The sequence below is a fragment of the Thermobia domestica genome, chromosome 2 (assembly GCF_964235325.1).
Source record: "Thermobia domestica chromosome 2, izTheDome1.hap1.1, whole genome shotgun sequence".
In the NCBI taxonomy this organism is placed as follows: Eukaryota; Metazoa; Arthropoda; class Insecta; order Zygentoma; family Lepismatidae; genus Thermobia; species Thermobia domestica.
The window spans coordinates 292,622,335-292,637,628 of NC_137455.1; the positions used below are offsets into that span (position 1 = coordinate 292,622,335).

Consider the following 15,294-nt stretch of genomic DNA (forward strand, 5'->3'; position numbering starts at 1 on the left):
CTATAAAACATGTATTATGCACTTGTATTTTTCAACTCACATGGTCCCCGACCTGTGTACAAGCAGATGCTGCCCTCTGATGGCGTTTTTACAAAGTTTTTTTTTTTTACCAACTTGAGTTATTGTCTTTGAGCATAATTTGAGAAAATTGTGTTATTTTATATAATCTAAACATTAGAACAAGAAAAAAACTGTATTAAAAGTAAGTATATGCATATTTATACAGGTTATATTTTCAAGCTCAATAGCTGTTATTTTAAATTTATTGAATTTTAGATGATTTTTACTATTGTTGTTGTGGTTTTTTTACCCAAGACATCTTTTGCTCGTGGTTTCATGCTACTGCTGTTACGAGTAATATGCATTTTTTTGTAGCGACTACCCGGAGATATAACCACAATTTGAAATATGCCTTGTTTTAAAATAAAATAAATATGCTACAAGATACGAATTAACTTACACTACATATTTTGATAACAACATGTTTATGAAAATTTTTACAAGTATAAATAATTACTTGTGGAAGTTTATTTACATGACAGGGGTGAAGGCATCTGAGAGTAAGGACTACCTTTTTCTTGTTTTTAAACAAGCTACCAACATGGTTTAAAAACCTAGGCTTGCTTTTCTTGACGGTTAAAATAGCTGCTGAGTGATGCTATGTTTTTTCGACATGCGAAAACTGGTTAAGAAGAGAAAAAGTCATACCTCATTGTTTTAGGTATTTTCGCATGTAGCCCGGAACTTTTTTTGGTCGTTTTTAACAATAGATGTATGCGACATGAAGGCTCCTGCCACATTACTCCTTGCATCGTATTTTCTTATTATAGTTTTATAACCGCCACCAGGTTATAGAAGTATTTTTTTTTGTGGACGCTCTGTATATTTCGTAAAGACAGTGATTATTTTTTTTTCGATTTATACTTTATTCTGCGACGCAAATAAGTTCTTTCTTCGGTTTGAATGGCTTCCTTCCCACGCAACTGGACAAAGAAGTATCTCATTGTTTTTCATATATATATTTAAAACATTGCTTTCTGATGAGAACATTTCAGTGAGTGACGAACCTTTTCAGTGTTTCTCCCTGACTTATTAATATGCACAGTATATATTCTGCAGTTATTTGGAACTGAATTAAGTGCTTTCTTTAATCATTTATGGAAATACTAGCTGACCAGATGTTTGAGCACCGGAATGGCACCAGCCTCATCGCTTTTCCAGTTCGTTATCAGCACTTTCTCACGCCAGAGTTATCGCAATGTCTCGTGCGTCGTGGCCAGTGGACTAAAATTAACATATTTTTTTCCGTATTCTGTTTGCATGTGCATACAGGTGATTTAACTGAGTGGATTTCAGAATGAACTGCCAACATTCTTCAATGAACCATTGCAGCTCATATCTTAAACTTTAGCACTCGAGGAGTTTGACTCCGGAATTGTGTACAGCCACCACGCACGTCGCGTCGGGAATCAAGTATGACTTTGTGTTAAAAGGCACAACCTATTAGTCGGTGAAGGACGTTTTCTTACGGCTAGCCCCGATCAATAAGTCTCAAGTTCATAAACCTTGTGCGCCAAAAAAGTTTTAAACGCGCCCTCCAACATCTGCATTCCACTTCAGAAGTTATTTCGCTGAAGACTCACGTCGACTCTTCAGGACTGTTTGGAGTAGCAACCAGGTTACTACGTGGGATTACCCCGGCAACCCTTTCCCCAGTGTTAATCCCCCAAGTGCGTCGGTGGTGTGAGAAAAGCATTTATAGTGAAATCTCAGTCATAATCTCCTATATATAAAAATCACAGTGATAAAAAGGGCTACAATATAGTGAAATGTAAAGTGCGATTTTGATAGTGGAAATTATAATATCTATTCTGCGTTGTGTTGTGATCATTTCTCTTCGTTATTTTTTTAATAGTATTCTAATAAATAAGTATAGTGTTATTTAATCCAGTGTGTTTTCGTTGTGTGTGTGAATGATATTTGTGTGTGTTATGGTCTGGATGACCGTCTGATCGTCCGTAAGGTTTTCGAGACGAGACATCCGAACCTCTCGGCGCCTAGTGCTAATCTCATCATTGAGACCGACGAGCGATTTGGAAACAATCTGTAATCTCTTCTTGGAGAGGTCCTTCAACGTCCTACCCAGGTAAGTCCAGGTTTCCAGCAAATACTCATTGGCAGGACAAAAGGACAGACAACGAACCGAGATACGAGAGTCGATTACAAATAAATGACCGCCCGAACGGAGATGACTCGAATTGGTTATAGTTTTTAGTGGCTGCACTATCTAGTTAACTGAGTACGCTGAATGTAAACATCGGCGTGACAAACATCTTGGCATTTGAAGGCGGCGCTTCAAGTTCCCTTTAAATGCTGCTAGCAAATGAGAGGCCAGCGGTATTGCCACGTGTATTTTGTACACATCTACGTCTATCTCCTGTCACCTGATTGCGCTGTAGTTTGCATACTTAGCCATAGCCACACCCCTTTACCACTTGACAACGTCGCGCCAGAGCTTGCGTTTTATTCGTTTAGCTGAAATGCCAAGATGTTTGTCACAGGCTTTAGTAGCAAACACCCATTAGTTGTTTATTACAGGTTAGCAACGCTGCTTTACATATTTCTGCACAAGTGTTCAGTTACCGCAGGAACGGAGAACTCTGTCTTTAAAACTTTTATTTTAACGTTTAAGCTCAACTACTATACTACGTCTTTATGTATGGTATAATAACTTTATATGTTTTAATATTATAAATATATGCACTAGTAGCTATCCATTACTCTATTCATACTGCATCTATTATGGTAGATTTATCAATAACAATAAAATATTTAAATCCTTCCCCTATGTTTGTATACAAATAAAATCAACTATTTATTTGATTAATCTTGGCTGAGCGCCATAAGAAACCGAGAGGGTCAAAGTTGATGGGAGAAAGGCTATGCCATGTTTTAGAAATACTTAAAATAAACTGTTAAATCTTAAAAATAATGGAAGATAGACAATGCAAACTGTCTTAGTTTCACATATTGGCAAAAGAATTGGTAGAGTAGATCACGAACCTCCGCCGCCATCTTGAAACCCACCATTTCGAAATATGTGATATTTTTTGAAATGAAAAGGTAGTCATGTGATATATTATTTAGGGCCAGAATGTCCTCAAAAAGTCAATTATAAACTTTAGTGATCATTATCTGTACTTATTTGGAAGATGTAGGATCATCTTTATAGCTATTTAAGAAAATCTAGAAGACATACTCCCACCAGCTTTGACTTCCTTCCCCTCCGTATGTTATGGCGCTCAGTCGCTATAACTTTGCACATACACATGTTTTCACATCCTGTATCAGGGGCACTATGTCTCATCCTGCAATTCGATTCATCCGTTTGGACCCTTTACTTGTCAGCTCTTGGGCTTTCATGGTCTATTCTGAAAGAAACGACCTTTACCTTCATACACAGCCCTTTCACTTTCATGGTATGTCCAGAAAGAAAGTGATCTTTACCTACATACACAGTCATTTGCCCTTTATGGTCTGTCCTCTAAGGAAGCAACCTTTATCTATATACACAGCCTTTTCTCCTTCATGTCTGCTCTGAAAGAAAGCAACCTTGCCTTTATACACATCTTTTGGAATTTAATGGTCTGTCCTGAAAGGAAGCGACCATTACATTCAATTCATGGTCCTTGGGCCTTCGTGGCCTGTTTTGAAAGAAAGCGACCTTCACTTTCATACACAGGTCTTTAGTCTTCGTAACCTTTCCTGAAAAGAGGCGACCTTTACCTTCATACACAGCCCTTTGACCTTCATGGCCTGTTCTGAAAGGAAACAATCATTACCTTTATACACAACCCCTAAGCTTTCATCGTGTGGCCTGAAAGGAAGCGTCCTTCACTTTCATACAGAGACCTTTAACTTTCATAGCCTTTCCTGAAAGGAAGTGACCTTTATCTTCATACACAATCCTTTAGCTTTCATGGTCTGTCCTGAAAGCATGAGGCTTTTATTTTCATACACAGCCCTTTGGTTTCCATGACCTGTCCTGAAAGGAAGCGACCTTTACCTACATACACAGCGCTTTGCCTTTCATGACCTTTCCTGAAAGGAAGCGACCTTTACCTTCATACACAACCACTGGACCTTCAAGGCCTATCCTAAAAGGAAGACCTTTACCTTCATAGACAATGCTTTTGTCTTTTTTCGCCTATTCTGAAAGAAGCTACTTTACTTATATATTTACTGTTAAACTCGTGTGTTCATTGTTCTATACATTAATATTTTTCCCGTTAGTATCCTGTTTTCTATTCTTTGCGTAACTGAGACTTTCTGTGCCTTGTCCTGCTATACATAAGGTTGAGAGAATACAATAAACAATTTAAATTGAGAAAATTATACCACAAAGTATATTGTGAACTTTTAAGCGGATAAAGGTGGACCTGACAACATCCTTGATGTTGTTCTGTAACACATGGATTTCTTTTGTCCTCATGCCTGAAAACTTTGAATGTAAGTTCGCAGAGAATTCTGCATAGAAATATTTAGAAGTTCCTTTTATCGTATCACTGGTGCAGAGTAATTCAAAAAGTTTGAGTTAAGACCTAGAAAACTATTGCAGAGAGAGAGAGAGAGAGAGAGAGAGAGAGAAAGCAAAGCTGCTTTGTGTCGTGGGAGACATTACAAGTTGTAATAAATTCAACAACAGTTTTCTTTTTCATATGTGTTACTATCTTTCAACTTTCAACTCTCTAGACATTTTTTTTTTTTTTACTTTTATCACTGTAATTTTGTTTCTATGGTTTTCTTCCCCTACTGTTCCAAATTTTATTCTATAACCCATGCTCCTTAGTTGTGCTTTCTTCCATAACTAGTTAGTCCCTGTGTCCACTTCATGCAACTCGCATACGTATTTTTCTTCAAAGCTTCAAACAACTCTGTATTTACTTTCCAATCTTTAACCTGTCTAGTATCCAACTTATTGTCTCCTACTTTCCTTCCTCGCTATATTTTTCAATGGAATTCCACTTCAATCAGTACAAAACAGTGGGAGCTCCTTCGTGGCTAAGCGGTTAGCGTACGTGCTTTTGGCGTGGGAGACCCGGATTCTATTCCCGGCGGGAACTCATGTGTTAGCGGGGAAGGGAGCTAGTGTGTTAGATGTGTCGAAATCAACACTGTCCGAGTGATGACGGCATAAAGGTCTTGAAGTAAGATATTGCCAGAGAAGAGAAATAGTTTACAGAGTCTGAGCCAAAGTGAAAAGAAGTGCCGAACTATGAAGAAGACTGACACCAAGAATCGTAGAGCAATTGCGGTGCATAACTGACTGCAAATATAAATCGGCATCTGGAACGACCTCTTTCTACAATTACATTTCAACAAGGAATGCACAGCTTCGATATCAACGATCGGGTAGCGATTTCGGAAGCTTTGGTTACGGTCAGTGATATGGTATTACGAAAACAAAATGGTGGAGAGAGTAATGTCGTTTGATGAGTCGTTTTTCTGCTTGCCTCCATCAAAAAGCCAGATTTATGTATGATAGATGCCCAATGAAGACTATACACTAATGCAATGGTTCACAACATTTTTTGACTGACACTTTTCTGAACACTCACAATATTGTGACACACTCAGGGGCGGATCCGGAGGGGGCGATCGGGGCGATCGCCCCCCCCAGAAGAAAAAACTTTCTTATTTTATATATATAAATAAAACACATCCCAAAGTTTGGAGCCCTTAAAAGTAGCAGTATGACAACCCACCGCCCCCTCCCAGAAGTCGATCCTGGATCCGCCCCAGGACACACTTATTTGATTTTTTATTAATATTAATATAAATTGTACTTGTAATTATGTAAGAAAGTCTATAATTTTATATAAAGCAGTGACTATGTATTACTGACTATTGTTACTGCCGTCGGAGGCATGTATAGGCTGTCTTAAAAGTGATTATAACTAAGTATCAAATACTTCATGGTTTGTAAATTAAAATATATATATATATATATATATATATATATATATATATATATATATATATATATATATATATATATATATATATATCATGACACACTATGGAACTGCGCGATACACCAGTAGGGAATTATGCTCTTTGCTCTAGACTTCATATTTCCTAATGTTAGATGTATTGGCAGCAGAGATGGTGTGGGTCGGTGGGTCAGTGGGTCAAGTTTTCTGAGTGGGTCAGTGGGTCGTGGGTCAACAGCATGTGACTCACTGCGACCCACCACCCACCGTGACCCACTGCGACCCACCATGACCCACTGCGACCCACCGACTCAATATGATCTACCGACTCACTCTGCTCACTGCATTGTTCACAGTATCTTCTGAAGACGGGTAAATTTGTCTTCGTTTTACTTTCAAGACCTTCATTTCCCTTCCTTTTCCATTTGTTTCTGTCTACTTACCTGAGGTGAGTAGTCTATATCTAAGTGAAAAAAGAACTTCAGGCACTTTTGGATATTGATATTTTTAATTGTAATAATAGCAATAGGACTTATACCACTACTTGGCTTTCGAGACCTGTGAGTTTTTAGAGGAGCTATATACTGAAAAAAAAATGCATTTTTGAATCACTGTAATATATAAATTACTAAAAAAAAAAAAAAAAAAAAAAAAGAATGGGACTATGTGTGCTTGATCATCACGGTCAAATTGCAAAGTCAAATGAAATTATTTTTGGTATATAGTTATGCCTTTTTTCCAAACTGGGATGTTATATTACTTTCATTATAATGCATAATATCCTAAGGAGGTAATGAGAATCCGAATTTTTGCGACTAAAATGAGTATCTCGCAAGCCGTTAAACTTGCGGAGCTGAAATTCAGTGTATTAACTCTTTATTAAAAATAAACATACTAACATTTTTTTTAAAATTCTTCTTTATGGAAGGGGGGGGGGGGCGGGAATTTCTACATATGGAAAATTTGTAGTGAGTTGATTTGTAAAAATGATCGAAAACGATCGATGTTATTTAAGGAAAAAAAAATCAGAAACAAAAAATACAGTGCTTGGCTTCATATATCCATTGCTTTCTCTATAATAATTGCTGAAGCTTATGTTTATTATATGGAGCGCTTACAGCACAGGGCAATCAACCCATAAAGTTGTGAGAAAAATAGGCATAAAATTTATACTGTGAGCTTAATTACACAGAAATTTTAAGTTTGGATTGTACACATAATTATATGGAAAATTTTACACTTTTTTCCTTTTACGTTGCTCTACTTACCTTGATTTGGAAGTTTCAAATCTCATCCTTTCTTCCACAGACAAGTATCGATAATTCAACAAGGAAGTACTTATACTATGATAATTTAATTGAAATTCATCGTAATTTGGCACATGGCAAACAGCAACATAGTAATTGAAGGGGAAGAAGGAGGGAAATTCCCATTCACTTCTGAACACTTTTCAGGAACCTCGTTCCCTTTCGCTTTCTAGACGGTGGAGGAAACTTGGTAATGGCATCAAACCTTCATGTATAATTACATCACAAATAAATAAGAAATCATCAGTTTATCAGGCTTTAATTGATAATTTATTCTCAATATTTCCTATCGAAGGCGTGGTAGATGAAGTTTCTGTTCTCCATGAGTCGACATTGCCAACTGACATGGTTGATATGGAAAAGATGTTGTATGGTGATAGGGAGATGATACTTCTTGCTGAGTATTTCAAAACTGACCAAGAAAAATCGTTATCAGACTTAAGTCTAACAAGCAGATTGTCGATGAGGAGTTGCAGAAATCGGGTAGAAGTATTATCAATTTCCACGACAGAGTGCGAACGGGGATTTCAGATAACTGATATTAGAAATAGATTAAGTGCTCAAACATTGTCTAACTTGTTGTTCATCAATGTTAATGGCCCACCGCTAGATAAGCTCAAAGTAGACGAGCTAGTTATTCTTGGCTGAAGGATGAACTTCATTCCGCTGCGGATGATTTACCACGAAAAAGTTACCAACAGGAAATAAACCCGATTTCAGATGTGTTTTAAGGTGGAAAATTACGAGTTATGGAAAATGTATACTTGTATTACTAATGGCTTATGTGTTATTTAACTTTGTACCTAATTTTTAGTAAGTCTCTTGTTTGCTTTAGGTAAACTACTTTGAATAATAATTGCAAATATGCATATTTGTAACTTAAATTTAACATAGTGTTTTCGTAATTACCAGTGGCGGCGATTGTACGTTAAAAGTGGGGAGGCAAGACATGATCTGAATATTTGTATATCAATGTTAATATACGAATTTTCCTGGTTGAAACTATATACATTAATAGGCCATTTCAGAAAAGTGGGGGGGCGCAACTGCCCCCCTTTGTCCCCCCTAATCGCCGCCCATGGTGATTACACAAATTACAGTTATGAGCAATACTTTATGGATATACTCTCACATAGGGTACCCGAGCACCTTTATACACTATGAAAAACTGATTTTTCAAGTCTTTTGTAAGAAAAATACTGTGAACTGAGAAACTATAACCTTTTCCATATTGTACAGGGGTATTTTCCTGCGAATAGAAGTTTCTTTTGGAATGCGTTCAGAAATTAACACTTGCAAGAATACTCTCTTAGTACAAGTATATTTTAGGCACACACTAATTTCCCCCCACTTCGAACTGTTTTAATTTCCTCACTGACAAACACTGTATCATTTTATATCGTAAAGGTCAGATCCATCGTTATTGTAACAGAGTGGTGCTTGAGCGATTGACTAGAAATTCAAACTCCGATTAGTGACAATTTCACAGTCTTGTTTTATTACAAGTGTAAACTCTTTAGTCAGTACAGAAGAGGCCGTGGATCAGAGTAGATCACACTGGATGAGAGTGGTGGGTCAGAGTGGGTCACGGTGGGTCGTGGGTCAGAGTGGGTCACGGTGGGTCGTGGGCCAGAGTGGGTCATGGTGGGTCGTGGGTCAGTGGGTCGTGGGTCAAGTTTCATTGACCCACGCCAACTCTGAGTTGATGTGAGTCGCAATTTCGTAGTATTATATCAAAGGAGCTAGTAGGGCCGCGGTGGCTCAGTGGTAGAGCGCTCAGCTCTGGTGTGTGGGTCCTTGGTTCAATCTAAGCCTCGCCAAATGGAATTTGTGTTGCATGCAGTGGCGTATTTAGGGGGGGGGGGGCTTTCGGGCTTAAGCCCCCCGAAATCTTACTTACTATAGTAAAGTATATGAAATATCTTGCAGAATTTTCATATTTTCAGGCAAAGCCCCCCCCCCCCGCCGAAAGTTAGCAAAGCCCCCCGAAACAAAATCGTAAGTACGCTACTGGTTGCATGTATGTGGGTTTTCCTGTAGATCACCCGTTTCCATCATTCCATCATTGTCATACATCTCATCATCACCGTCTCACTTAGCCTCTGCGCATAATCTAAGAACGTTAACTCTTAAACCAGTGGTTCCCAACCTTTATTGACTGACGACATATTTTTCTAAACGTCCACAATATCAGCGCACACTTTTGTTTATTTTTTATTAATAATAATATAAATTATAATAGTGCGCTTCATAATTTTTTTTTTTTTTAAATTCTACGGTAAAATTTTGCGTCACGTATTATGGAACTGCGCGACACACCGGTTTGGAACCACTGCCTTAAACAGCGCGTCAATGTTTGTAACATTAGCAGGCACGTGCGGAATATCATACCGTACACTTATTTTCGTGTAGGTTAGCAATAACAGGGAGACAACTTTTTATAAACTATTAACACAGTCATGGTATATCATACATAAACTGCGGTAATTAATATTGTGTTCAGGGTTGCCAACCACATAAAATTTTCGTACCTTTATATACTGTACTGTAAGGGATTTTTCTGCTACAATACTGTTTAAGCATTATTTTGGTACACATATATAATGTGTTATTACTTTAACATTATTTATCTATTAATGAACTAGGGTTGCCAACTACATTGAATTTCTTGTAAATTGAATCAATGACATCTTCCTCTAATGTTATTATGTCTCCAATTCGCATTCTCTTGAAATAAACAAGGAACATTTTCAATTCAAAAGCATATGAAGCACATTCGACTCCGTCAGCTCACTTGTCAAAGAACAATGAACAATTACCTCGAGTGGAAGTTAAAATCCTTTAGGAAAAAAGCAATGATGCTATATTGTAAAGACTAACATTAGGGCATGTTATACCCCAATACGCTTGCTTAAGGTTAAAATTTAAAAAAAAAAAATCTGCAAGTGATTATGTAGAGATTTTATTGTAGGTAGTTAGATGCCACGGACGCGCCAATACCCATAGCGAAGCCTTTCTTCAGGTGTGGTTTTAGTTTCAATTATCATCAAGATCAACCTCACTTGGCCAACTCAATCCTTGACTTCAAACGTTATTGAACATATTGAACATTAAATATTTCCACTAAGATCCCGCTCCCCTCACCCACTTTTCTGAAATTTTGTAAATGAATTATATATATATATATATATATATATATATATATATATATATATATATATATATATATATATATATATATAACGCTACTAAATCAACTATTAATCGTTTCCACATCTTTTCTTATGGACCAGAAATTTAGATGTACAGTTTATGACGTCAAACTTGTTGGGCGTCAAAATGTATACAATATACGGAGGGTGTTGAAAACAATTAGTAGTTCATATGATGTATTGTAGATACTATCTGCCTTACTTCCTACATTTATGATATTCTTGATTGTCTAAATTATTCACTATTTTTTTTTAAATGAAGGTGAGCTTAGGATAAGCGGATCACCTATTTTTCTCCATCATCGCTGACGTAACTGTGTACTGAACCGTATTAAGGGTCTTGACTAGAGCGAAATTAAACTACCGCTAATTTTAGAGTTTTTCTGTAGTGTCTTCAAAACAAATAAAAATATTCGAAAAGCAGAAACGTAGTGAACTAGACAATACCATTTTGCATGTTATACTTTTACCATAATTCACCTACCTGCTTTTGATATGCCGCTATTTACAAAATCCGCAAAAAATGCTAAATCTATCTACAGTTGTAAATCGAAAGCAGATAGATGAGTTACGATAACCGTATCACATTCAAAATGATATTGTCTAGTTCACCACGTTTCTGTTTTTCGAATATTTTTATTTGTTTTGAAGATATTACAGAAAAAATCTAAAATTAGCAGTAATTTAATTTCGCTGTAGTGATAACCCTTAAGGACTGGGTCACTATTACGCTGGAAATGTTTCACGAGTATACGAGATATCTTCAAAAAGTATCGAACCTTATTTTTCCCGCGTAAACCAATTAAGCTTGGGAGACTTTCTTCGGTGTAGATGTAGAGGGGACACTCATGCGCAATCGTGATTTTTCCCCCGCCCACAGAAAGTGTCATTCGCTGGCAGTCGGCCAACAAGTGAAGACGTTTAGTGAGAGGTCGTCGGATTTCAGCTTTTTGTAAAATAACAGAAAAACTTAAGCAGCGATATTGCATCAAATTTTTTGCTAAAAGTTTGGCAATACCCAAGCGGAAACCATTCAATCGGATCGATACATTCAATTTTGAACGAGAATTTGGACATGAGGAGGGTGTCCGCGAAATTTTATTCAGACTTTCATCACCAAACACGGCATTTCTGTGTTTCGCCATGCTCCCTACTCACCCGACATGGCTCCGTGTGACTTTTGGTTACTTTCCAAGCTGAAAATGCTACTAAAAGAAACCCGGTATGAGTCAAAAGTAGATGTCATGCGGAATGTGACAGCACGGTTGCTCACCATTCCAGAACCTGCGTTTCCAACAATGGCGGAAGCACTGGAAAAAGTGTGTGCATTACCGAGGAGACTACTTTGAAGGAGATTAGTGTTTCGGATTTCCAAATCAATAAATGTATTTTTACCAACCAAAAGTTTAACACTTTTTGAACACGCGTCGTATCCCTCAATTCCGCAACGAATACAAGGTGGTTAAACATCATATTAATGGGGCAAGTTTCAATTTGTTAGATGTTTCCATTATTTTAGTTAACTATCTGTATGTACGTACATCTCGAAACTCAACACAACAACCATGTATTCCATGTTCCATTGTGCTGGGATGCTATCTAATACTAGGAAAGACATGTACAGCGCTAGGAAAGTGTGTGTGTTGTTTTTGTTATGCTTCATATTGGAGAAATGAGGCCATGACATGGTGACTTGCTAGTCACGTGTATAAACTAAACGTTTTATTTTCTTTTGAAATAACACTGAAATGATTCGTGATCTGACTCAATATTGCTTAATCAAGGATAGAAAGAAAAATACGATAAGTATAATGATAAACAAAAACATACTAATATTATTCGATAATTAACATTCAATTATAGAATTATTGAATCTAGTCTTATATGGTAAAATAAACATGTTTATCTCTTTTTAAATATGTTATTGAAAAAATAATATAATACAATAAAAAGTGATCTTATTAGCCTATAAGCGCTCAGGCGAGCCAGACGGTGCATGTTGAACAGTATGATCCGTACTCAGTATATCACCATCATTTTTTATTTTTTAAACTCAATGGATCCTACCGGTTCTTCGTAATTTAAGTAAACTTCTTCATCATGACACTAAACCGGTAGTTTTCCGAGCTAACATGGTATCATGTAGAGGTCGCGGTGGCTCAATGGTAGAGTGTTCACCTCTGGCGCGTGGACAGCCCACCCCGCTAATATAATGGCTAGCTCATGTGTCGTTGATGCGCGTGGTTTAGGATTCGATTCCCGGTCGGAAAGCTCAAAAATAATTGTACAACCATTCCTTCCATTAATTATCCGTTCCCTTTAGCCTAAAGGGCATAATTGTGGGTCATTAAACTAAAAAAAAAAAAAAAATCATTTCATTTTCATTTCTGGCATTATGTCCCTCGTTCGATCCGAGGACTCCCTAAGTGAGTGGTGGACAAACCCTATGTGCCTGGGTTTTGTCGGAGGAACCGTTTCCGTCATTCCATCACTATCATACATCTAATGACCACCGTCTCCCTTAGCATCGGTGCAAAATTGTGTGACGTGAAACTTAATAATAATAATAATAATAATAATAATAATAATAATAATAATAATAATAATAATAATAATAATAATAATAATAATAATAACAATAATAATAATAATAATAATAAAATGCAATGAAATATTTGGGTCCTGCGGTTATGCCGGTTAAGCTAAAGGAGACGGTGATGATGAGTAATGAATCAAATGGTGGAATGAAGAAAGTGGGAGGAAACGGAAGAACCCCGAGGAAACCCACACACACGGTGTTTGTCCACCACAAAGTTCACTTGGCGGGGGCTGGGATCGAACCCGGGACCCCAAGCACCAGAGATGAACGCTTTACCACTGAGCAACCGCGAACCCAATAATAATAATAATAATAATAATAATAATAATAATAATAATAATAATAATAATAATAATAATAATAATAATAATAATAATAATAATAATAATGCTTTGTAACCATGCCAAATTTAAAGAAGAAGGGTCAGAACCTTTTAGATTATATCTGCAAATTTCAGTTACTGATTAACAGGTCTACAAGATAAATATAATTATATAAACTTCACAATATTGCCTCTTGTGTTGTGTTATTGTTTCCTGCATTACTATAGTAAACATATAAAATGTTATTAATCTTTTAAGGTCCTAAAAGCGTAAGTCTGCATCACGCTAAAACTACATGGAGTTCTACATTTAAAATAAATAAATAAATAAATACGAACGTTGTACATTATGCAACACGGAAATTAAGGCGCAAATTGCAGAACACTCCTTGAACTTTAACTGATGAGGGACACACTGACGTGAACAAAATGGGATAAGCAAAAAAAAAAAAAAGTTATAAACTTCGGTATTTATAATAATCCTGTTGATCTAAAATCTAGATTTTTCTGTTGACCTAGCGACAGTCACAAATCTTCGCTCCTCCTCTTTCTTATATTATAAATATTTACTATTCATTAAACACTGACAAATATGCTATTTGACATTTTCTATGGATAAACGCAAAAAGAGTTGGAGTTAGTCTTCAGTTGTATTTTCTGGGCAGTATTTGTTTTGTTTCTACGTTGTAGACCAGACCCTAATAATAATCCATTGACATGCCGTGTAATTGTAATGGATACGTTCCCATTTACGACGACGACGACGTTAAGGAAACATTGGAAGATGACGATACAAGGTATGTATCCACTGCTTTGGAAGTATTGTAATATTTATATATAGGATTTTAATTAATTACGTTTGACAATCTTTCACATTTAGTGGTCCGCGAACCTTTCGGACCCACGAACACCAAAATCAAAAGATCTGGGATCCTGGCTTGCCTAAAAAATGGGGGATCCACAACTCTGAAATAACTGGAAACACTGGCCTATGAGAACAGAAATCTTTGACAATATTTTTGTGTCACTAGTACGATTTTATATTCTAATGCAATTTAAGCAGCTTTGTTGGTATTCTGTTTTTGGATCAAAAGATCCAATATATTTCAGACAAAAATTTTCTTGTAGGCCTTATATCTCGAGAACTACATTTAGTGTAGTCAAACCAAAACTAACAATTTACTCAGTATGATGTGCTTATTCCGTAAAAATAATAATAATAATAATAATAATAATAATAATAATAATAATAATAATAATAATAATAATAATAATAATAATAATAATAATAATAAATAAATAAAAAAAATAAGGTCCGTTCAAAAATTTTGTGGCCTGTGATCCAAAAACTTCATGTTGCATTAAATCAAATATTTTCTTGTAAATCCAATCTTTTGAGAACTGCATATAGTGTAGCCAAAACAAAACTATCATTTAACTCAGTATGATGTGCTTATTCCATAAAAAGTATGCAAACTCGATTTAGGTGCCGTTCAAAAATCTTGTGGCCCCTGATCCACAAATGCAATATATTTCATTCAATCAAACATTTTCTTGTACGCCCCATATTTTGAGAACTACTTATATTGTAGCCAAACGAGAACTAACAATTTACTCAGTATGATGTGCTTATTCCGTAAAAAATTAGAAAACTTGATTTAGGAGCCGTTCCAAACTTTTGTCGGCTCTGATTCAAACACTAATTATTGACCAAGATGGCAATCTTTTGATCCATTTTTTGGATCATTCCTAAAATTCTTGTTGACTTTGGAAAGAGGAAAAATAAATTACGATTTGTACTTTTTCTTTTCTTTTTTCTTTTTTTTAGCAAATTAACTTTTATCATAAAATATACCTAAGA

The 15,294-nt window shown here is 36.2% G+C and overlaps 1 protein-coding gene across 2 annotated transcripts in view; it reads left to right on the forward strand.

Annotated features, from left to right (window-relative positions):
• The window catches only part of LOC145678579 (uridine phosphorylase 1), a 233,189-nt gene that overhangs the window by 152,991 nt on the left and 64,904 nt on the right, over nucleotides 1-15,294 (forward strand). The window contains exon 1 of one of the 2 annotated variants that reach the window (XM_081748892.1): nucleotides 13,954-14,230. The exons of the other annotated variant lie outside the window; for it this stretch is intronic. Within the exon in view, the coding sequence (XP_081605018.1) occupies nucleotides 14,151-14,230 (80 nt within the window). The 5' untranslated portion in view covers nucleotides 13,954-14,150. Of the gene's footprint in view, nucleotides 1-13,953; nucleotides 14,231-15,294 lie in introns of those variants that run through there. 2 annotated transcript variants of the gene reach the window in all.